The following is a 21,296-nucleotide window of genomic DNA, read 5'->3' on the forward strand; positions in this document are numbered from 1 at the left end:
TTTGTGGCTGTAGGAATCTTCCCTCTCCAGCAGCACTTCCAGTGAGGGAGCCTGGGGGATGTTATTAATAACAGTAATAACACAGCAGCAGGATCTTCTCATTTCCAAAGCATTTTATGGACAGTAACTCTCCTCCACAAGGACCTGCATGGCAAGAGTGAGGAAACTGAGGCAGGGCTTGTTTTATTTTTTTTTTTTTTTCTCTCAGAGCCAGGGCAGCATGCCCAGCTCCATTCTGGGGCAGCAGACACTCCAAGGGTCCCTGCTGGTGTGCCATTGCCCCGGGGGGAGCAGGGACACCCCAGGTGTCACCAGCTGTCCCTGGCTGCTCTGCAATTCCCAAAGCAGCCTGGCAGCATTGGCAGCCCTGGGCTGAGATTCCTTCCCCAAAGGAGATCCCAATTTGTGGAAGAAAACTGGGACTCAATTTCGAATGGAGACACCACCAAGCACCATCCATGCAGGAGCTGGTTCCCAGCTGGGCCTGGGAGGGTGAGAGGGGCTGAGTTTCCTGGGCTGAAATTGCCCCAAAAAGGGGAATTTCTCCAGGCTGGTTGCTAATTCACAGCTGATATTTCAATTATTGCTCTCCCAGGTGACAATAATTGGGTACATGTGGAAGCTCATCACGTTTCTGTCCCACCCTGCTGTCCCCACAGGGCTCAGCTGCAGCCCAGACCGTCCTGGTGCAGCCTCTGTCCTTGCTGCCACACCTGGGACACTGTCACACATCGCACAGGCTGCCCGAGCCCAGGCGTCCCTGCAGGGCTGTGCTGGGCACGGACAATGACAGTGGCATGGCCAGGGACACGCCGGGCACAGGAGGGGATTTTGGGGAGGGGGAAACGAGGAGCGAGGGCTCAGGGGGAGCTCTCCGTGCTGCGGGCTGTGGGAATTCGCGATTTTCCCCCTAAACCGCGGCTGCCCAAGCCGGGCAGGTGGAGGTGACCCACTCGCGACCCCCACCCTGCGCCGGGGGTGTCTCTGGGTGCCGATGGGGATGCAGGCTGGCAGGGCAGCCCAGCCCAGGGCTGTCCCCCGTGCCGTGCCGAGCCGGGGCTGGGCGCTGCCGTGCTCCGAGCGAGGGAGGGAGGGAAGGAGGGAGGGAGGGGCGGCTGAAGGGATTGGCCGCCCCCAGCCAGAGCCGGCCCCGCCGGGCGCCGCTGCCCGCGACATTCGCCCGCCCGCAGCTCCCGGGGCGGCCGCGGCTCCGGACCATGGACCGGCTCAGCGGTAAGGGACGGACGGACAGACGGACGGGGGGGACGCGTATCCCATCCCATCCCCTCCCCTCCCCTCCCCGGGCACAGCGCGGAGGGCGCCGGCGATGCCCGTGCCAGGCGCAGCGAGTCGCGGGTGGCGCATCCATTGTGGGACCCTGCTCCAGCAGGGCCGGCCGGGCACCAACTGGAACCAGTTTCTCTTTGCTGGTGGGATGGGTAAACCACCAGCAGCCTGCAAGGGAGGCTGTGGGGTGTAAGCGCTCGTTAGGGGAAATTGTGGTGGTGGACAGAGAGGCGACGCTCCCTGCTGGGGTCAGAGGGTTTCCCTGTCCGGGCGTCTCCCAAAGCCGCAGAGGGCGCGATCCCCACCCTGCTGGGTGCGAGCAGCTCCTTCCCACACGCGTGGGGCTCCTGCCTGCAGCCCGTGGCACCGCCGAGCTCCTGGGCTTTGATCTGGGATCTGTACGAACCTGCCAGGGCTTCGCGCCAGCTCTGCAGGAAAGGTCCCGGCTCTGCTGGGGCTGCCTGGAAGGAGCTCGGGGAGGTTTGCAGGGGGATTGCTCCTTGCTGGGGCTGCACAGGGGGAGCAGGTGGTGACATGACGGAGCACGGGGGTGCTGGCCCTTGCCCTGTGCTGCAGAAAGGTGGCCAAAAGCCATGAGAGAGCGGCCAGGGCCGTCTCTGGCTGCAGGAGCGCGCTGGGGTGCCCGGGCGGCTCAGGAGCGCTGTGTGTGCAGCCCCAGGGCAGCACCCGCGGGTCAAGAGTTCCCTTTGCCCATGGAAAAGGATGGGGTGGCGTTTCCGCACTGGAAACGGCTCTGAGGAGGTTGGGATCGCTGCAGACACCGGCACGGTGTCAGTGGCTGCAGCCCGGGAGGGGACAGGGACGGGGACAGCCGTCCCCGGGTGGCTTTGCCCGCTCTGGAGGCAGGAGGGAGCTGTGGCAGGAGGGACAGTGTTGTCCAGTGACACTCGGTGCCAGAGCTGTCCCCCAGGGTCCCAGAGGACATCACTGCTGGGGACAGGGGGGGCACAGGGGCTCGGCTTCCCCATTCTCGCTGTGTGAGCTGATGGGAAATTCCCCGTTTGCACCCCAAAAACCAAACCTAGGACCTCATGGCAGGGAAGGAAGGGATGCCCAGCTGAGGGAGCCGTGTCTGGCCATGGTTTGGGCTCTCCACACGTTGACCCTGCCAGGGAAGAGCCGTTTTATCCCCCTCGCTGGTGCCTGCCTGCTTTGTTTTGAGTGCTTGTGATGAATTGCTGTTGGCACCTGGATGGCTCCTCGCTAATGGAAACCCCCCCAGCCCCTCCTGCTCATCAGCCAGAGCTGCTGGATCCCTCTGGGGGCTGTGACTCGTGGAGGGAAGGTTCCTTTCCCCAGTGAAAGGGGGGAATGGCGTTAGGCAGGAGCTCTGTGCCCATTCCCAGCCTATGGCTGCTCTCTGGCAGCCCCTTCCTTCACCTGGAGCTCTGCTCAGGCCCTGCTGTATCCTGATTTTATCACCTGCCAGTTTTTTCTCGTGCCCAGAGCATGGCCCAGCTCTGCATCAGAGGCTGACAGGGGCATCGGTGCTGTTGGCAGAGCTTTTCAGGATGTGCTGATGGAGATCCCAGCTCCCACAGCGTGATTTGGGAGGCGATCCTTTGCTCAAACACGCCTGTGCTCACACGTGGCTTCTCCTCCCTCATTAGTGCCTCTTCCCTGACCTTTTGAGCCACCACAATTTAGGTCCTGCCCCAAACTTATCTGGGCTCTAAATCCAGCAGAGCCGGGAGATGTGTCGGGGATAAACTTGGCTCCAGCTCGCCCACAGGAATGGGGAGGCTGCAGGAGGGTGGGAGGGAGCCGGGATCATGGAATCCTGCCTGCGAGGAGGGCTCTGGGTGCTGAGGAGCACAGCCCGGGGCAGCTGTTAGCGCCGAGCTGTGCTCTGCATTGCAGCCATTCCTTCCATGGAAAGCGGCCACCGCCTGTTCCTGGCCCGGGGGAGGTGGGGAAGGGGCTGAGGTGGCTAAAACAGGATAAGAGGTGGGATGCTGGTGCTGATGAAGAGCTGGGCTTGTTTGCCCCTCTGGGTTTTCCAATCTGCTGTGTGCAGCGCCGGCCATAGCCGGGAAGGGCTGGGTCTGTGTGAAGCTCCCTGGCAGCTCTGGAGGGGCAGCTGGAGATGGGAGGGACACTGTGGGACAGCATCCCCCAGCCAGGAGCCCTGGGGACTGTCCTATCTGCCTGCACTGCCTGGAAAACCTGCCTGTCTCCCACTCTTGACCTGGAAATGCTCTTTTCCTGTGCAAACGTGCTGAGCTGCGAGGCTGCCGTGCCCTTTGCCGTGCGGCAGAGCTCCCACGGGCCTGCAGGAGGTTCCTCTCCTGCCCAGGAAAGCTTTGTTTAAGGTTTGGAAGGAGCTGTCTCATCCCAAGCAGTGGGAAGCCTCTTCAGAGCAGAGCACTGGGCTCGACCCAAGCTCTGCCTGTTGTTCAGTGGCCAAATCACTTGCTGGGGACAGGAGATAACAGGGGAGCAGAGTGGAGGCTTGAAGTGGTTTCTGGCTTCCCAGACTCGTGTCCTAACCCCTTAACCCTTCCCTATTATCCAGTCTGGCACAGCTCACACTCCCTCCTGAGGAGCACATCTCCTCCTGCATATGAGGAACCTTCAGATTACCGGCACAGCTCTGTGTCCTGTGAAATACCGATTCAATGTCACTGTCCCAGGCCGGCGACAAGACAATGGGGCTGGCAACCTTCCACTGCCAGCCCTGCACAAACAAGGGGCTGGCACCCCAGCCAGGGCACCCAGGAGGTGACAGAGCAGGGAGGGCACCCGCGCCTGTCATCACCCGCAGGCGCTGAAAGCAGCGGCATTTGGGGAGCTCAGGTCCCCGGGGGCATTCTGGGCTGACAATCTGCAGTGGGGAAGGATAAAATAACCTCTGAGAGCCTCCCCCCGCTGCAGCTCCTTCCATTCCTGCTCCTGATAAAGCCTCCCATGGCATCAAAGGCGGCTCTTTGGCAGGCAAGGGGAAACACTGACATTTCGTAACAGTTTGGAACAAAAACAGCTTTGCTGCAAGGGGTTTCCATGCTCCAAATAATTTTTTTTTTCTTTTTTTGAAGTGGTTTTCGTGTGCATTTGATCCTGGAAGTGATAAGAGGGAGCTGGGGGAGACGCTGGTATGCTCTGATTGCTGCCAATTAGCAGGAGATGTGTAAGGAGCACTTTGAAGAATGGCTTTGGCTTTCTCCGGGGTTTTTTTTTTGGTTTTTCTTTTTTTTTTTTTTTTTTTTTGAGCATTAAACCCACCCAAGTTTGTGATGGAGAAACAGCTGCTCATTTTGTGTGATTCAAAATTTTGGGAAACCGCGGTTGTGAAGGACAAGAACAAGAAACAGAATTTAAGTTTGAGAGCTGGTGTTGGTGTCCTGGAGTGAAAAGCAGGTGAAGCAGTCCCAGCACTGCTGGAGCCACCGGAGCAGTCGCTCCCACGTTGTCACCGGGACATCGCGGGTCTCCTGTCCCTGCCGCCCGGCCCTGCAGGGGTTAACCGGGTAGGAAATGCTCTCCATGGTGGCCTTGCCGCTGCACCTGATGCTCCCGGCCGAGCTGGGCAAGGGAAGGAAAGGGAAGGGCTGAGAAAATAACGCTCATCCTGCTGGCCCAGGGTGCTCAGGGCAGCGCGGCCCCAGCCCCGCACACGGGGACCCTGTGCTGTGCCCCAGCCTGGGGACATGGGGACAGGGCTGAGGGGGCCACTGAGAGGGTCCCAACCCCCCCGGCAGGGAGGGGGACTCGTGTCCAGCACAGCTCTGAACTCCTGGGCATTGCTGGGGTCAGGGCAGGGAGGCCAGGGCTGGGGCTGGGCACATCTCCCTGCCCCAGCCCCAGGATATTCCCCCCTGGCACCTGTGGGTTACCTGCCAGGATATTCCCTCTCTGGCACCTGTGGGTTACCTGCCAGGATATTCCTCATTGGCATCTGTGGGTTATCTGCCAGGATATTCCTCACTGGCACCTGTGGGTTACCTGCCAGGATATTCCCCCCTGGCACCTGTGGGTTACCTGCCAGGATATTCCTCATTGGCACCTGTGGGTTACCTGCCACGATATTCCTCACTGGCACCTGTGGGTTATCTGCCAGGATATTCCTTACTGGCACCTGTGGGTTACCTGCCAGGATATTCCTTACTGGCACCTGTGGGTTACCTGCCAGGATATTCCTTACTGGCACCTGTGGGTTACCTGCCAGGATATTCCTCATTGGCACCTGTGGGTTACCTGCCAGGATATTCCTCATTGGCACCTGTGGGTTACCTGCCAGGATATTCCCCACTGGGTTCTCCTCCACCAGCTCTGTAAAGAAGGATCCCCATCCTGCTGCTGAAGACTTTTGGGGAAGTACAGTGGGATTTGGGAAAGCAGATCCTGCAAATCCCTGGCCATGCCCTGCTATGAGGTGAGGGTTGGGATCCTGCTCAGGATCCTGTCACAAGCTCCCCAGGTGACTTTTCCTCCCAAGAAGATGTGCCAGCTCTGGTGGCCTCCCCACATCTCACTCCTGCAGGTTGGGAATTGCATCCAGGGCATTTTGGACCTTGGCTTTGGGGAATGGGGATGCACAGGACGTGGGGAAGTGTTTCTTGGGGTGCAGAGAGCTTTCCACCCCCACCAGAGGAGATTTTGGGGATATAGGGGCTGGATCCAGCCCTGGGTGGTGGTGTGGACTGGTGGGAATTGGGGTTTCCCACTAGAATCCCTGCAGTTAGCTGGAATCCCTGCAATTCGCTGGAATTCCTACATTTAGCTGGAGTTCCAGCTCTCCTGGAGGCTGAGGTTTGGAGGACACCAAGGGCTACAGGGAGGTGACAGCTCCAGGTCCCCACAGGCGGGGAGGTGTGACCCAGGGAGGCTCCCCACTGCTCTGCCCACCACAGAGGGTGGGCACAGGGCTGGGGCACCATGCCAGGGCCTCTCCCAGTTCTGGAGAGGAGCCCAGGCCAACCTGTTGCTGGAGTTTGTTTGGAAAAGGCCGACACCAAAATTTTGGTTGGAGGAAACACAGTTTACTCTGGGTCCTGAGTAATCCTAACATCTCTCCTCTGCCTGAAGCTTGTTTTTTATACATTACTCAGCAGGTCTCGCCCCTGCCTGACTATTCCTTTAAAGGGCATCTCAAACCTCTCCTTTTCATTCATTATTTACATGTGTTTTCCAGCCAGCAGCCTCTGAGCCCAGCTCCCAGGCTGGAGCATCCTGCCATGAGCCTGGCACTGAGCACTGAAATGTGGTCTGGGGCTGGCACTGGGTCCTAAAGTGCAGTCTGGGCCTGGCACAGACTCCTAAAATGTAGTCTAGGAGTACTAAACCTGCTGCATGTGATTTTCCAGAGCTGATCGTGTTGAGCTGGAGCTCAACCCCTCGTGGCTGGGGTTAGGAGCAGAGTGTGGAGGCTCCCTGTGCCTCTGTGGGGACCCAGCAGGGTCACTCGGATCTCTCACCTGGGTGGTTTTATTTGCTCAGCATGTCTCTGTGAGAGGGGTGACCCAGGAACCACCCCGTGCTCCTCTGGGCCCGGGGGATGGAGTTTGCTTTGGGTGAGCTAAAGCAAACAGCCACAGCCTTCTCCAAGAGGCAGAAAAAGGGGGGACAGCCCCTGGGGAAGGGGTCCTGCCACAGCCCTGGGGAGGTGCTTGCCGGTGATTTAATCACGGGTTAATCATTACCTGCAGCACTCAGAAGCTGCCGTGAGGAAGGACATGCCCCGCAGGGGTTGTCCGGGGGCGGTGGCACTGCCTCTGTCCCTCTGGTGCCCCATGGCTGTGCTGGGGGGCGCTGCCCACGCTGGGGTGCCCAGGGGAGTGTGCGGGGGGAGATCTCCCAGCCACAGCCGTGCTCGGGGTGCGGCACGGCCAGGAGAGCCCTGAGCCGGCCGGGGGTGAGCCCAGCGCCGCTCCCTTGGCCCGGGCTGGGATCCCAATTAATGCTCTTTCCCATTTAATCTAATTACCCGCGGAAGAGGCTTCTGTGCCCCCCGGAGTGAGCGGTGGCTGCTGCAGGGTGTGAGCTGCCAGGGCCACCAATGCCGGCGATAATCTTTGCCCTCTGCACGCTCCATCAGCTGTAATTACACTTCCCTCCATTCAGGACTCCCGGTTCCTCCTGCAGGAGGGCAGCAGGATGTGAGAAGCCGTCTCCTCCGGGCAGGGCTGTGCTCACAGGGGGTGTTTGGAGTCCTGCTTGTGTCCAGTTCCTCTGTGCAGGGCAGAGCTGGGGCTCCTGGGGGGTCCCACAGCTCTTCTCCCCGTTTTGGGGGTGCTGAGGGCTCAGAGCCCCTCTGTGCAGAGAGCCAGGGTGGGCCAGGGGCTCGGGAAAGGCCAGGCTGGGGGAGCAGCTCTGGGCTGGGCTGGGCTGGTCCCTGCTGGGCCCGGCCAGGAGATAAAGCTCTGGGCAGGCTGTTTAACCTGGGGAGAGGAGCCTGAGCTGGCCGGGGCTTGGGACAGGCCCAGGACCCTCCGTGCCCCTGCTGGAGTGAACTGGAGCCGAGCTGGGAGAGGATGCCCAGAGCTGCTGCCGGGGCTGGGCTGTCTGCAGCACTGATGGAGGAGGGACAGCCGGCACAGCCAGGCACCCTTTGTGCTTTTAACCCTTCTGCTGGCACAGCCAGGGCACCCTTTGTGCTTTTAACCCTGCTGGTGGCTCAACCAGGGCACCTTTAGTGCTTTCAACCCTTCTGGTGGCTCAGCCAGGGCACCTTTAGTGCTTTTAACCCTTCTGGTGGCTCAACCAGGGCACCCTTTGTGCTTTTAACCCTTCTGCTGGCACAGCCCGGCACCCTTTGTGCTTTTAACCCTTCTGGTGGCTCAGCCAGGGCACCTTTAGTGCTTTTAACCCTTCTGGTGGTTCAACCAGGGCACCCTTTGTGCTTTTAACCCTTCTGCTGGCTCATCTGCCCCTCTCCCAGGATGGAGGAGCCCTCCAAGCCCTTGTGGAAGGAGAGAAGCTGCTGCTCTGGGGGCAGAACAGGGGGGTTTGTGCCTTCTCAGGCAGTCAGGTTCCACATTCACCTCCCAGCATTGATTTTCCAAGGCTATCAGCTGAGGATGTTAATTACTGCCAGGCTCTGATGAGGGCCCCAGGGCTGTGCATGGCTGCTCTGCCTGCATGCTGGAAGTGCTGAGGTTTGAGATTGGAGCTTGCCTCGTGTTCCACATCAACCAGGGGTGCTGCAGCCCCCAGGGTGGGAGCAGAATCACAGAGTTACCCCAGTGAGGGGCAGCTGGGAGGCCAGGGAGGGCAGCAGGGCCCCAGGAGCCAGCCCTGGGTGCTCAGTGCTGCTGGAATTGTTGGATGCAAAGTCAGAGGCTGCCCCATCCTCCCCACTCAAGGGGCCCTTGTTTGCAGGGAGGAGATGATTCATGTGCACCCCCTCAGCAAATCTTCCACTCTCAGGGGATGTTGCCAGGGCTCAAGAGTGATCATTGATGGTTGGCTCTTCCTGAAAGCCCCAAGGCCTGGAGCAGGACAGGCTGGGAGGAGGAGGAGGAGGAGGAGGTGCTGGTGGCATTTTCCAGGCTGCTGTTCCTGGCCCTCCCAGCCCATCCCAGTTTGCCCCACACCAGCAGGTGCTGAGGGAAGGGAGCAGAGCCTGGCTGGCTCCTGCCCCCTCCAGGGCCCTGTGCTGCCCCTCTCCTGCCCCTTGGCAGGGCAGTGGCCGTGGGCAGGGTGCAGGCAGCTCTGTCCTGCTGTCCCCTGCACAAAGGAACAATTCAAGCCACCTCCACCGAGGCACTTCCTCATCCCTGCTGGGAAAAAACCTCCTTAGAGTGGGGATGGGAACAGGAGCTGCCCTGGGAGCTCAGCAAAGTGGCCGTGGGCTTCCTCAGAGAGCAGCACTGCTGGGGCTGGAGGGGGCTGCCAGCATCTCACCCCTCTGGTGCTGCCATCCTGGGACACCCAGTGAGGCCTGGGGACACCTCCCAGCACTGCAGGGCTCTTGCAGGTGGCTGCACACCCACCTGTGCACAGGTGAGCAGGGTTGGTGTGCTGCAGAGAGCACCCCTGGCGCTGTTTGTGCCACCTGTGCACAGGTGAGCAGGGTTGGTGTGCTGCAGAGAGCACCCCTGGCGCTGTTTGTGCACAGGTGAGCAGGGTTGGTGTGCTGCAGAGAGCACCCCTGGATCTGTTTGTGCACAGGTGAGCAGGGTTGGTGTGCTGCAGAGAGCACCCCTGGGGCTGTTTGTGCACAGGTGAGCACCCCTGGATCTGTTTGTGCCACCTGTGCACAGGTGAGCAGGGTTGGTGTGCTGCAGAGAGCACCCCTGGATCTATTTGTGCCACCTGTGCACAGGTGAGCAGGGTTGGTGTGCTGCAGAGAGCACCCCTGGGGCTGTTTGTCCCATCTATGCACAGGTGAGCAGGGTTGGTGTGCTGCAGAGAGCACCCCTGGCGCTGTTTGTGCCACAGGCACCTCCCTGCAGGGCTCCTCCAGGGGCTGGGGTGTCCCTGGTGCTGTCCCCTCCTGTTCAGGGCACCCAGGAGCTCCCAAGGTCGGTTTGCTGGGGTGGCAGCTGTGAGGAGCCCTGTGCTGGCAGGCAGAGCAGCCGAGGGCCCTGCCCTGCCAACAGGAAGGATTTATTTGTGCCTGGGTTTTATTTTAGCTACAAACAATGGCTGTTACTCCCAGCATCCGATTTCCCCCGGCCCCAGGCATCACCTGGTGCAGGAGGAAGCGTGGCCGGAGGCAGGGGAGCTGTGAACACAGGATGGGGGTCCCTGAGCACCTCCCACCACATTTCAGAGCTGTGATTCAGCATCTCCCCTCCCCAGGGGAGCTGTGAACACAGGATTGGGGTCCCTGAGTATCCCCCACCACATTTCAGAGCTGTGAACACAGGATTGGGGTCCCTGAGCACCTCCCACCACATTTCAGAGCTGTGAACACAGGATGGGGGTCCCTGAGCACCCCTCACTGCATTTCAGAGCTGTGAACACAGAATGGGGGTCCCTGAGCAGCTCCCACCACGTTTCAGAGCTGTGGTTCAGCCTCTTCCCCTCCCTGGGGCTCTCTCAAGCTCCAGGCTGAGCTTTTCTTGGGGGTGAGACCTCCATGGGCTTGTCTTATCTCTCCCCTTGCTCAAGCTGGGTCTCTCTACACCAGGAAACTCCTGCTTTGGCTTGGCCAGAGACTCTTCCTCCTCCTCCTCCTCCTCCTCTTCCTCCTCTCTGCGGGTTACTGGAGCAGGACCCGGTCTGTGCTGCTGTGCTGGGGCAGAGCCAGGGAGGCTCTGCAGCTGCAGCCCGTGACCAGCCCTTATCTGTGTGCTGGGAAAAGGCTCCCTGAGCAGGGCAGCACTTGTGGGCTCTAAAAATAGAGCTGGGCTGGAGAGGGGGCTGCAGGGGATGCAGGGGATGCAGCTCCCTTGCAGCTCCGTGCCTGGCGCTGCTGCCAGAGCAGGATGTGGCAGCCCTGTCCCGGTGTCCTGCATGGCACCATGTCCTGCTGCTGTCCCCTGGGCCACCCTGGGTCCCTCCAGGCCTGTTGGTTAATGCTAAAGCCATCTGCTGCCATGGGTCCTGGCCTGCCCAGGCCCAGAGAGCTCGTGGGCATCTGCCACCCTGCCTCAGACGTGGAGAGGAGGGCATTGCTGGTGTCCCTGTCCGTCCTGGGCTGTGCTCCCACAGGTTTTGGATGCAGGAGAAGCCCCAGCAGAAAGCAGCAGGTGGGAGCCACTTGCCAGCACCGTCTGGAGGTGTCCCAGAGCAGGGGACACAGGCTCTGTGTGTCACCCGTGGTCACTCTGACAGCCCAGCCCTCCTCCCCAGGAGCCCTTTGCTGTCCTGCCGTCCCTGTCCCCGGGCTCAGAGCCCCCAGTGGTGGCACCACTGCCCACCCCAGCACAGGAGATGTGTCCCTGTCCCCTGTGCTGGTCCCTGCCTGCCAGGTGACCTTGGGTGTCCCACATCCCCTGCTGCCCCCCTGGAGCAATCTCCCCTCACTTCCTGCAGCCCCCCCATTAATTTCCTTCAGCCTGGAAGCCTAACGAGCGTAGGAAATGAATTCCTTGCCTCCCTGTGCTCCCCCAGGCTGTGCCCTCCTGGGATCACAGGCCTCTTTGAGTGCCCCCCTCCCTCCCCCGTTGTATTTTGGAGGATGTTTAACAAGGGAGATGGAGGGGACAGCTCAGCTGGGGGAACAAAGGCGCCTTCAGAGCTGCGTGTCCGTGCTGAGTGTGCCCAGCTCGGGGCACTGCTGCTGAGCCCAGCCCCTGCCAGCAGCCCTGGCACCCCAGGGGGGTCCCTGTGCCCCCTCCTGCCTGCTGGGGCACTGTTGATAGGAACCAGGCTGTGCTTTGGGCCCTGGCTGGCCCAGAGCCCTGACACGAGCTGGTGCCTGTGATGGGACGTGTCCTACACGTGGCTGGGATGGGGGTGCTGGTGACACCATGGCCTGGGGTTTGGGGTGTCCTGGGAGTGGGGGGATGCTGCTGACCCCACAGCCCAGGGTTTGGGATGTTCTAGAGTGTGGGGGAGGCTGCTGACATCTCAGCCTGGGGTTTGGGGTGTCCTGTGAGTGTGGGGGATGCTGGTGACCCCACAGCCTGGGGTTTGGGGTGGATGCTGCTGACCCCACAGCCTGGGGTTTGGGGTGTCCTGGGAGTGGGGGGATGCTGGTGACCCCACAGCCTGGGGTTTGGGGTGTCCTGGGAGGGGGGGGATGCTGGTGACATCTCAGCCTGGGGTTTGGTGAGCTGTGGAAAGCCGCTGCAGGGAGGAGCCTGCACAGTCCCTGTCCCCTTTGTGGGAGCTGGTGGCAGAGCTGGGGCAGCAGGAGAGGCTGAGTGACTCCCGAGATGTTTGCAGCTGCTGGCTGGACAGGGGAAATGTGCCTTTGGGTCCCAGCTGCTTCCTTGCAGTGCCCTGCCCTGCCCAGCCCTGCAGGGAGCATGTCCCACCTTCCTGGAGAGCACCAGCAGGAGCCTGATCCTGTCCTGCCTGTGCAGCACCCTGCAACACCCCAGGGAGGGTTTTCCTCCCTTCCCTCCCTCCCTGTAAGGCACAGGGGCCTGGGGCTGGGTGCTTACCCCACCCAGGGGCCTCAGCAGTCCCCACCATGGCAGGGGTGTGCTGGCAGGGACAGCAGGCTGTGCATGGGCAGGGCCTGTCCCGTGGCTGTGGGGTGGCTGTGGGGGTCACTGCAGCTCCAGGAGCAGGAATCCATTCCCTGTGGTTGCCTTCTCCTTCCCCAGGGTCTGAGGGGTGCTTGTGTGTTCTCCTGGAGCAGTGCTGAGGCTTCTCCTGCTGCTGGGGCTGCCTGTCCTGGCTTGGCTGGGCACTGCCCAGTGCTGTGGCCAGAAGGGCTGATCTGGGGCTCAGCTTGGCACTAGGGAGGGAGGAGGAAGCAGGAGGTCTGTGCAGTGCAGGGAGGCAGGAAGAGCCACATCCTGCCCTGTGTCCTGGGATGGTGGCAATTTGGGCTGGCACGTTGTCTCTGTGCCCAGGGGCTCATCTTGGCTGGCACTGCTCTTGCTGGGCTCCCCTTCACCTTTAAACACCAGCTGCTTTCATTGTGCTGCTTTCATTGTGCTGCTTTCATTGTGCTGCTTTCATTGTGCTGCTTTCATTGTGCTGCTTTCGGCTCCGTGTTCCTGACATGAGGAAGGAGGATCCCATCAGAGGCTCAGAATCCTTCCCTTCCTCTGGGAGATACCCTGTGCCAGCCCCTGCTGTGCCAAGGAGCAGTGTGGGGACAGCTACAGCCCAGCCAGGGTGTCCCCACGCTCTGGGGCACACACTGTCCCCTCCTTGGAGCCGTCCCCATCAGTCAGCACGTCTGAGCTGCCTCCAGGGTGACCCCTGGCCTCTGTTTCTGTCCCTGGAGACCCAAAGCCAGCTGTGTGCCACCCCAGCTGTGCTGAGAGGATGTTTGGTGGCTGCCAAGAGGAGGATCCTGCACTGGGAGCAACTGCAGCTCTTTCTTTCTGCCCCATCCAGAGCTCCAAGTTTGCTGGAGTTCCAGCCCATTTTGCCTTGTCTTAACCCCAGCATCCCAACACCCCCTGGCTGATGGGATTTTCCCTGCTCCCCTCAGTGCTGGACCAGCTCCTGCCAGAGCTCAGCGTTCTGCTCAAGCTGCTGGACCACGAGTACCTGAGTGCCACCACCCAGGAGAAGAAGCTGGCTGTGTCCACCATCCTGCAGAAGCTGCAGCCACCTGCAGGTCTGTGTCCCTCTCCCGTGGTGGCCTTGGCTGTTCCCAAAGGTGTCCCCAGCAGGGCAGGGATGAGCCCAGCACCTGCTCAGCCCCCTCAGGGCGCTTTGCTTTCCCTTCTGAGCCCCTCCCTGCCCCCGGAGCAGGGCTGGCGTCAGCGGGGCCCCGGGGCCAGCAGGGAGGGCTGCTCCCTGCGGAAACGCTGCTTCCAGAGCCCTTCCTGCCCGGGTTTGTGCTCAGCACGGGGGTTTCCGCCGGCGCTGTGCACCTGGGCCTCCACAGAGCCCCCGTTCCTGCTCTCCTGGGGGAGCCACAGCAGCCCTGGGGGTTCCTCCTCCCAGCCCTGCTCCGTGTCCCTGGGACTGGGGGCACGAGGGGCAGCAGTGCCTGCCCCAGGCTCAGTGTCCCTCTCAATTCCAGGGAAGGATGTGGACTACATGTATGTCAACACAGCGTCCCTGGGCAATGGCACCAGCTTCGTGGAGTCCCTCTTTGAGGAGTTTGGTACGTGTGGCTGAGCTGGAGGGGTGCCCTGGGGGTCATGCCGGTGCTGGGGTCCCTTGGAAGAAGGGTGACAGCTACATCCTTGTGTCCAGAGTGGGCACCATCGCTCTGGGTGCTTGTTCTGCTCCCTTGGGGCTGTTTGGGGGCTGGCCATGAGGGAAGCCACGCTCCAGCTGGGTTTAGCAGTGATTCCCATCTCCCAGCACCTCCCCAGGGCAGGGCCATGGAGGGAGATCCCTGCAGGGCACAGCTGGGATGTCCAGCTCTGCTTTCCTGCTCCCCTCACCCTCTGTTTATCAAACCGTGCAGACTGTGACCTGCGGGACCTGCAGGACATGCAGGAGGAGGAGGGGGACACCAATGACACTGCTGGCTTGGAGCTGGCAGGGACCCAGCCAGCCAAACCTGTGAGTGCCTGGCTGTCCCCGAGCCAGCTCTGCGAGGGGAGGTGACAGTGGCCAGGGTGGGACCCTTCCTGTGCCCTGCTGGGGCTCCTGCCCTGCCGCTGCCTTGGTTAAAGCTGGAGGTGTTCTGCTCTAGGTTCCTGTGGATCCTGCTCCTCCTCTGCCCACCACTCCCCCTCCTGAGGATTACTACGAGGAAGCTCTGCCCCTGGGCCCTGGCAAGGCCCCCGAGTACATCACCTCCCGCAGTGAGTCCTGCTCCAGCCAGGCCAGCAGCAGGCTGGGGGGAGCCCCACGGGCTGCCCACTGCGTCCCTCAGCTGCCTGACACCCCAGGCAGCTCTCAGTGGGCTGTTCTGCTCATCCTGGGGAAGGAATTGTCACTGCTCCCACCTGCAGCGCTCCTGTCCCCCTCCCTTCCATCCCACTTGCTATTGCAAGGAGTTGTTTGCTCCAGCCAGACTGGGAGTGAGGTGATGGGAGGGATCAGAGCCATGGGAGGAGCAATGCTGGGATGCCCTGGGAGGGTGTGCTTGGCTGTGCCCCACCGAGCATCCATGAGGGAAACCAGGGTGTACCAGCCCCAGCCCCCTGTGCTTCCCCTGCAGACAGCTCCAGCCCCCCCAACTCCATCGAGGACGGCTACTACGAGGATGCAGACAGCAGCTACCCTGTCACCAGGATAAACGGGGAGCAGAAAAGTTCCTGTAGGTATCTGGGTGTCCTCAGCAGCGAGGGGAGAGCTTTGGCAAGGTTTGGGGCTTGAGCAGTGGGCTGGGGGCTGCTGGGGTTGAGGCTGGAGAACCTCAGAGAAACAAACCAGCCCAGGGCTCTGGACAGAGGCACCTGGGGCTGGCTCTCGGCCCACGAGCATCCTGCTGGGATTCCAAGGGAAGTGGAGGTGGCTGCTGCCCAAGGCTGCTGTTTGCAGAGGATGCCAGGGAATCCACCTCTCCTGGCACCCAGCTCTGTCTGGAGCTGCTGGGCACGGGGAACCCTGGCAGGGTGTGTGGCACCTTTTAGGGTGACTCGCTGCTTTCTTCCAGACAATGACTCGGATGCCATGAGCAGCTCTTACGAGTCCTATGACGAGGAGGAGGAGGAGGGCAAGGGCCAGCAGCTGACACACCAGTGGCCCTCGGAGGAGGCCTCCATGAACCTGGTGAAGGATTGCCGGATCTGCGCCTTCCTCCTGCGCAAGAAGCGCTTTGGGCAGTGGGCCAAGCAGCTCACCATCATCCGGGATGGCAAACTGCTGGTGAGCCTGGCCTGGGGGCACAGACACCCCTGGGGGCTTGGGAGGGTGGCTGAGCCCAAGCTGAAGGAACAAAAGCACCATCCAAACAAAGCCCCTGCCCCAAGGCTGCCACACAGCAGCATCTGCCCTTGCTTACCTTGCAAGGGAACAGACAGCTCCCCTGTTTTTGGGACACCATGAAGTGAGAGGGCACCCTCAGATGAGCCATCTCCATCTGTGCCACCAGCGAGGGACCCTCAGACCCCATGTCACCTGTGGGACCCCCCCAGCACTGCAGCCAGGCAGGTTTGGCTGAGCCCTGAGCAGTTCTCTCCGCTTCCCTCAGTGCTACAAAAGCTCCAAGGACCGGCAGCCACATGTGGAGGTGCCCCTGCCCACCTGCAACGTCATTTATGTCCCCAAGGACGGGCGGCGCAAGAAGCACGAGCTGCGGTTCTCGCTGCCGGGCGCCGAGGCGCTGGTGCTGGCAGTGCAGAGCAAGGAGCAGGCTGAGGAGTGGCTCAAGGTACCACAGCTCCTGCCAGGGGCATCCACAGAGCCCCCTTGGCATCCCCCCTGCCCGGGCTGGGAGGGGGCTGTGCTGGGAATGGCTTTGCCCCGCTGGAAGGGGACGGGGGCTTTGCTCCTGTCCCTTATCGGCCGCTTCCCAGGGCTGGGCGGCTCCGGCGCTGATAGCCCCGGCTGGGGGATGTTTGCTCTCCCCTTCCTCTTCCCCAGGGCCCTTTCCTGCCTTTGTTCAGGGCCGGGAAGTGGGGGCTGCAGGGAAGGGGTGGCGGGTGGGAAAGGAGCCTCTGAGCACACCACTACCACAGCTGTCACCCCAAATGTGGGAGAATGGGGGGGTTTACACACCCAGGGCACATGGGTGTCATGAGGTGTCCTGTGCTGGCAAGGTGATGCTGGCTTGGCACCTAAGTCTGTCCCTTCTGAGATTTCCAAAATCCCTGACAAAATCCACAAAAGTGGTTGAAGTGTTGAAGGGGCCAAGGTGTGAGCAGTCCTGATGTGGGTGTGCTGCCCTGAGCTGTGGGGACCAGGATGTGTCCCCCTGGCTCAGCCTGGCTCTGGTAGTGAAGGAGCTGAGCCAGGGAGGGCAGCCCTGGCCCTCGGGTCACTTTGAAGTGACAGCTGGGGCTGTCTGTGCAGGTGATAAAGGAAGCCAGCAGTCCAGCAGCAGGCGGGATGGAGGCCCCCACCTCCCCAGTGATGCCGTGCAAGATGGAGCTGGACAAGGTGATGGTTTCCAAGGGCCCTGTCTGGGAGCTGTGTGGGGCTGCTGTGGACAAACCTGGGGAACACGGGGTTGGAGGACCCTGAATTCCTGGGGCTGCATGAGGAGCCTTTCCCATTCTCACAGCAGCTCTGCAGGGCTGGGAAGGGGAACAGGAGCTGGAAATCCCAGCCCTGTGCAGGGGGATGAAGGGCTGGGGTGGTGCTGATGGGATTCTGCTCTCCCACAGCGGCTGTCCCAGGAGAAGCACACCTCAGACTCAGACAGTGTGGCCATGGGGGACACCGGGTCCCCAGCCACCCGCAGGGACCACGGCGAGCACGGTACAGTCCTGTCCCCACAGCTGGCCCACCCAGCCAGGGCCAGCTGTGTGCCCACAGCTGGGCAGCATCCTCTGCAGCCAGGGGGGATGGCAGGCCACGCACCAGGGTCACACAGCTACCCTGTCCTTCCAGGGAAAGGCAAAAAGAGCGGCCTGGCTGACCTGAAGGGCTCAATGAGCCGGGCAGCGGGGAAGAAAATCACCAGGATCATCAGCTTCTCCAAGAAGAAGCCATGCCCTGAGGACACCCAGGCCTCCTCCACCGAGGAGGACATCCCTTGCTGCGGTTCGTGTGGGCTGGGGGCAGAGATGGGGCTGGGAGTGGAGTGGGATCAGTGGGGAGTGACATCCCCCCCGTCCAGCATGGGCTCACTGATGGAGGAAATGCTGCCCAGGCCTGGCTCTGCAAATTCCAGTGATGAGTAGGCAAGGAGTCACCCATGTCCCCAAAAACAGGCTTGAGGGGACTTTGTGGTACTGAGCTGGCAGCTCCCCTGGGCCCAGCTGGTTGTCTGGGGGGAAACTGAGGCCCAGGAGGGCTGGATGAGCAGGAAGCCGTGCTGTCAGCTCTGTCCTGTCAAAGCCTGCCTGGGGCACAGCCGGGCGGGCGCTGATGCCCTTCCCTCCCCAGGCTACCTGAGCGTGCTGGTGAACCAGTGCTGGAAGGAGCGCTGGTGTCGCCTCAAGGGGAACACGCTGTACTTCCACAAGGACCGCTCGGACCTGCGCACCCACGTGAACGCCATCGTGCTGCGCGGCTGCGAGGTGCTGCCCGGCCTGGGCCCCAAGCACCCCTTCGCCTTCCGCATCCTGCGCCACGGCCACGAGGTGACGGCGCTCGAGGTGAGCGGGGGGCGCTGAGGACAGCATTGCCAGGCTGGGGGAGCGGCCCTTGGGGTGATCGGCGCCCCATGCAAGCAGTGCCTTGTTTTGTCCTCGCCTGGAAAGCTCGGGGCACCTCTTGGGTGAGCTGGGGGAGCTGCATGGGGACTGGGTGCACAGAGGGGGATTGTGTCATCAGCAAGGATGAGGGGCTGGGAGCTGGGTGTGCACCCCAGCTGGGTGTGCACCCCAGTGTGCACCACTTCCTCTGTCCTCCAGGCAAGCTGCTCTGAAGACCTGGGCCGCTGGCTGGGTCTCCTCTTGGTGGAAACAGGCTCCCAGACAGCCCCAGAGGCCTTGCACTACGACTACGTGGATGTGGAGACCATTGCCAACATTGTGACAGCCGTGAGACACTCCTACCTGTAAGGCTGTGTGCCTCCTGAAGTGCCAGGGGCTGGGTGCTGGGCTGGGCATGGTGATCCTTGGCCCTGTGGAGTCTCCAGAGCGGACACAGGCTGGGCTGTGGTTTGTGGCTGGGATCTCAGGGACAGTCAGTGCCCCAGGGGTTGTTCCCTAGGGCAGCATGGGAAGCTGAAAGGGTTTCATCAGTGCTGATGCAGAGTGTGTTAGGGTGGGGTCGTGAGATGCAGGAATCTCTCTAAGCTGGAAAGGTTCCCCGAGGGGCTGGCAATGATGTTCTGGAAAGGAAGACCCCACCCCTCCTTCTGCAGGTGGGCCAGCTCCTCCCAGGATCAGCGAGCAGACTCCTCTCGGGTGGTGTACGATGATGTCCCCTATGAGAAGGTTCAGGTGAGCACAACTTCGTGGCTCATCCTCTCCCACCACAGTGGCCCAGGGGCTGAGATGGCCCTGCAGGTGTCTCAGCTGGGAAATGACCCTGCAGGTGTCCCAGCAGGGGGATGACCCTGCAGGTGTCTCAGCAGAGGGATGACCCTGCAGGTGTCTCAGCAGAGGGATGACCCTGCAGGTGTCTCAGCAGAGGGATGACCCTGCAGGTGTCTCAGCAGAGGGATGACCCTGCAGGTGTCCCAGCAGGGGGATGGCCCTGCAGGTGTCCCAGCTGGGGGATGGCCCTGCAGGTGTCCCAGCAGGGGGATGGCCCTGCAGGTGTCCCAGCAGGGGGATGGCCCTGCAGGTGTCCCAGCAGGGGGATGACCCTGCAGGTGTCCCAGCAGGGGGATGGCCCTGCAGGTGTCCCAGCAGGGGGATGGCCCTGCAGGTGTCCCAGCAGGGGGATGGCCCTGCAGGTGTCCCAGCAGAGGGATGACCCTGCAGGTGTCTCAGCTGGGGGATGGCCCTGCAGGTGCCTCAGCTCTCTCTCCTCCCAGCAGGCGGAGGAGGAGCCAGGGCGGCCGGGGGCTGCTCAGGTGAAGCGCCATGCCTCGTCCTGCAGCGAGAAGTCGCGGCGGGTGGATCCGCAAGTCAAAGTGAAGAGACACGCCTCCAGTGAGTCCCCAGGCCACAAACCTCCCCAGGGCTCCTGGCCAGTTCCCCTCAGGGATGTGGGTGGGCTCGGCTGGACCGTGGTGCCATCGCTGCAGCCCTTCATGGTCTCTCCCCGTGCCTGCAGGTGCCAACCAGTACAGGTACGGCAAGAACCGGGCCGAGGAGGACGCCAGGCGGTTCCTGACGGAGAAGGAGAAGCTGGAGAAGGAGAAGGCATCGATCCGCAGCGAGCTGATGCTGCTGCGGAAGGAGAAGCGGGAGCTGCGGGAAGCCTTGAAGGGCAGCACGGGTAGGTCGGGGCCATGGGAGCTGCCAGGCGCTCGGGCACCGAGCACAGGGACACCGGGCTGGCCACAGGGACACGGGGGCCGGGAGCTGGGCTGGCTGCAGCGCTCTGCCAGCCCCATCTAGTGTCCCCGTGCGGAGGATGGGTGGATTCTCCAGCGCTGAGCTGGGCGGTTGTGCAAGCAGGGCAGAGGCTGCAGGAGCTGGAGCAGCGGGTGGCGGAGCTGGAGGAGCGCTGCCGGCAGAAGGAGGAGTCTCGGGTCGATCTGGAGCTCAAGCTGACCGAAGTGAAGGAGCAGCTGAAGCAGTCGCTGGCAGGAGGGCCGGCCCTGGGGCTGGCCGTGACCAGCAAGGCTGAGAACGGGGTATGCATCTTCCTCACTCAGGGCTCCAACTCCTGCAAGAAACAGTGGTTGGGGTACTGTGGGGAGCAGCAGAGGGGAGAGGGGACATCCCTGTAGCTTTGTCCCTGTGAGGACAGGGGTGTGTGAGTTGGATTTGGTCACCTCAACTTTTATCTCATTACAGTTCATGCTTTTTTTTTTATCTGTTGTCAACGCTTCCTGGGTTTCCTGAGCTTTTCTTGCTCCCGCTTTTCCACAGGAAACTACAAACAAGGCAAACGGGAGCCCCCCTGAGCACTTGGTCCCTGTGAACTGCGCGGCAGAGCTGAGGAAGAGAAGCCCCTCCATCATCCCTGCCAACACGGGCAGCGTGCTGAGGAAAGCCAAGGTCCTGCTCGGCTCTCCCTCTCCTCCCTGGCCCCCCGGGAAATCTCAGTTTTTGCCCCTTGTTTAACCATGGAATCATGGCAGTGCAGGGCTGGGTGGGAGAGGAAAATGCTTGGAAGATGCTGGGTCCAAAGCCCCCAGCAGGGAGGGATGCCTTAAAGTGTTGCTTTTCCAGTGATGTCTCCTCATCCCTTTTTATTGTTTTTCTTCCTTTCTCTGCAGGAATGGGAAAAGAAGCAGACTTAAGTCAGCCTGCCAAGCCCTGAACACACAGTGGGGATCACGGAGGAGCTGCCAGCCCCCTTTCTCTGAGACACTGGGAGGGTGCAGGGAAGGCGTGGTGGAAGAGCTGCTCTGCCAGCCCCACCATGGCACCACCACCTCTATAAACCAGGGGAAGGGGACGGGAGGGGACTGGGGAGGCGGGTGGGGAAGGGGAGTTCCTTGTGGATCAGGGTCACAAACTGCTGGGAAACCCAGCTCTGGGGGAGCCTGCCCCGGAGCCAGGAGTGTGACACAAACTCTGGGTGCAGGAGGAAGGAGGGGAGAGGCTGGGCTGGCAGGTGGCACTGCCCAGCAGGTGCTCCAGTTTTGGGGATCAGCGTGTGTCCAGGCTAACATCTGCCAAAGCAACCATGGACTCCTTGGGGTTTTTGGGCCCCTCAGTTTTCGGATTCAGGAGCTGCTCAGGACCAGCCACTTTGGAGATGCCAGTTGTTCACCCTGCTCACTGCTCCCAGCTCTGCAGGGTCTCATCTCAGGGTTCCTCATGGCTTAAGCTTGCTGTGCCTCAACCAAGTGCCTTTGTCCAATATTTCCTTCTTGTCCTCCAGGCAGT

General features: G+C 61.6%; 1 protein-coding gene across 1 annotated transcript; it reads left to right on the forward strand.

The window, feature by feature from the left end:
* Positions 1-1,191: 1,191 nt before the first annotated feature.
* Positions 1,192-20,848, forward strand: AFAP1L1 (actin filament associated protein 1 like 1). Its single transcript, XM_036391633.1, has 19 exons — positions 1,192-1,233; positions 13,313-13,441; positions 13,853-13,936; positions 14,246-14,343; positions 14,477-14,588; positions 14,948-15,046; positions 15,386-15,597; positions 15,923-16,102; positions 16,744-16,830; positions 17,058-17,151; positions 17,284-17,436; positions 17,782-17,993; positions 18,252-18,397; positions 18,707-18,785; positions 19,328-19,442; positions 19,567-19,731; positions 19,914-20,092; positions 20,331-20,459; positions 20,681-20,848. Exons 1-19 carry the CDS (start codon positions 1,218-1,220, stop codon positions 20,702-20,704), a joined length of 2,313 nt encoding a protein of 770 aa, XP_036247526.1. The 5' UTR covers positions 1,192-1,217; the 3' UTR covers positions 20,705-20,848.
* The last annotated feature ends 448 nt before the right edge of the window (positions 20,849-21,296 follow it).

The sequence above is a fragment of the Molothrus ater genome, chromosome 15, assembly GCF_012460135.2.
Source record: "Molothrus ater isolate BHLD 08-10-18 breed brown headed cowbird chromosome 15, BPBGC_Mater_1.1, whole genome shotgun sequence".
NCBI classification, from domain to species: domain Eukaryota; kingdom Metazoa; phylum Chordata; class Aves; order Passeriformes; family Icteridae; genus Molothrus; species Molothrus ater.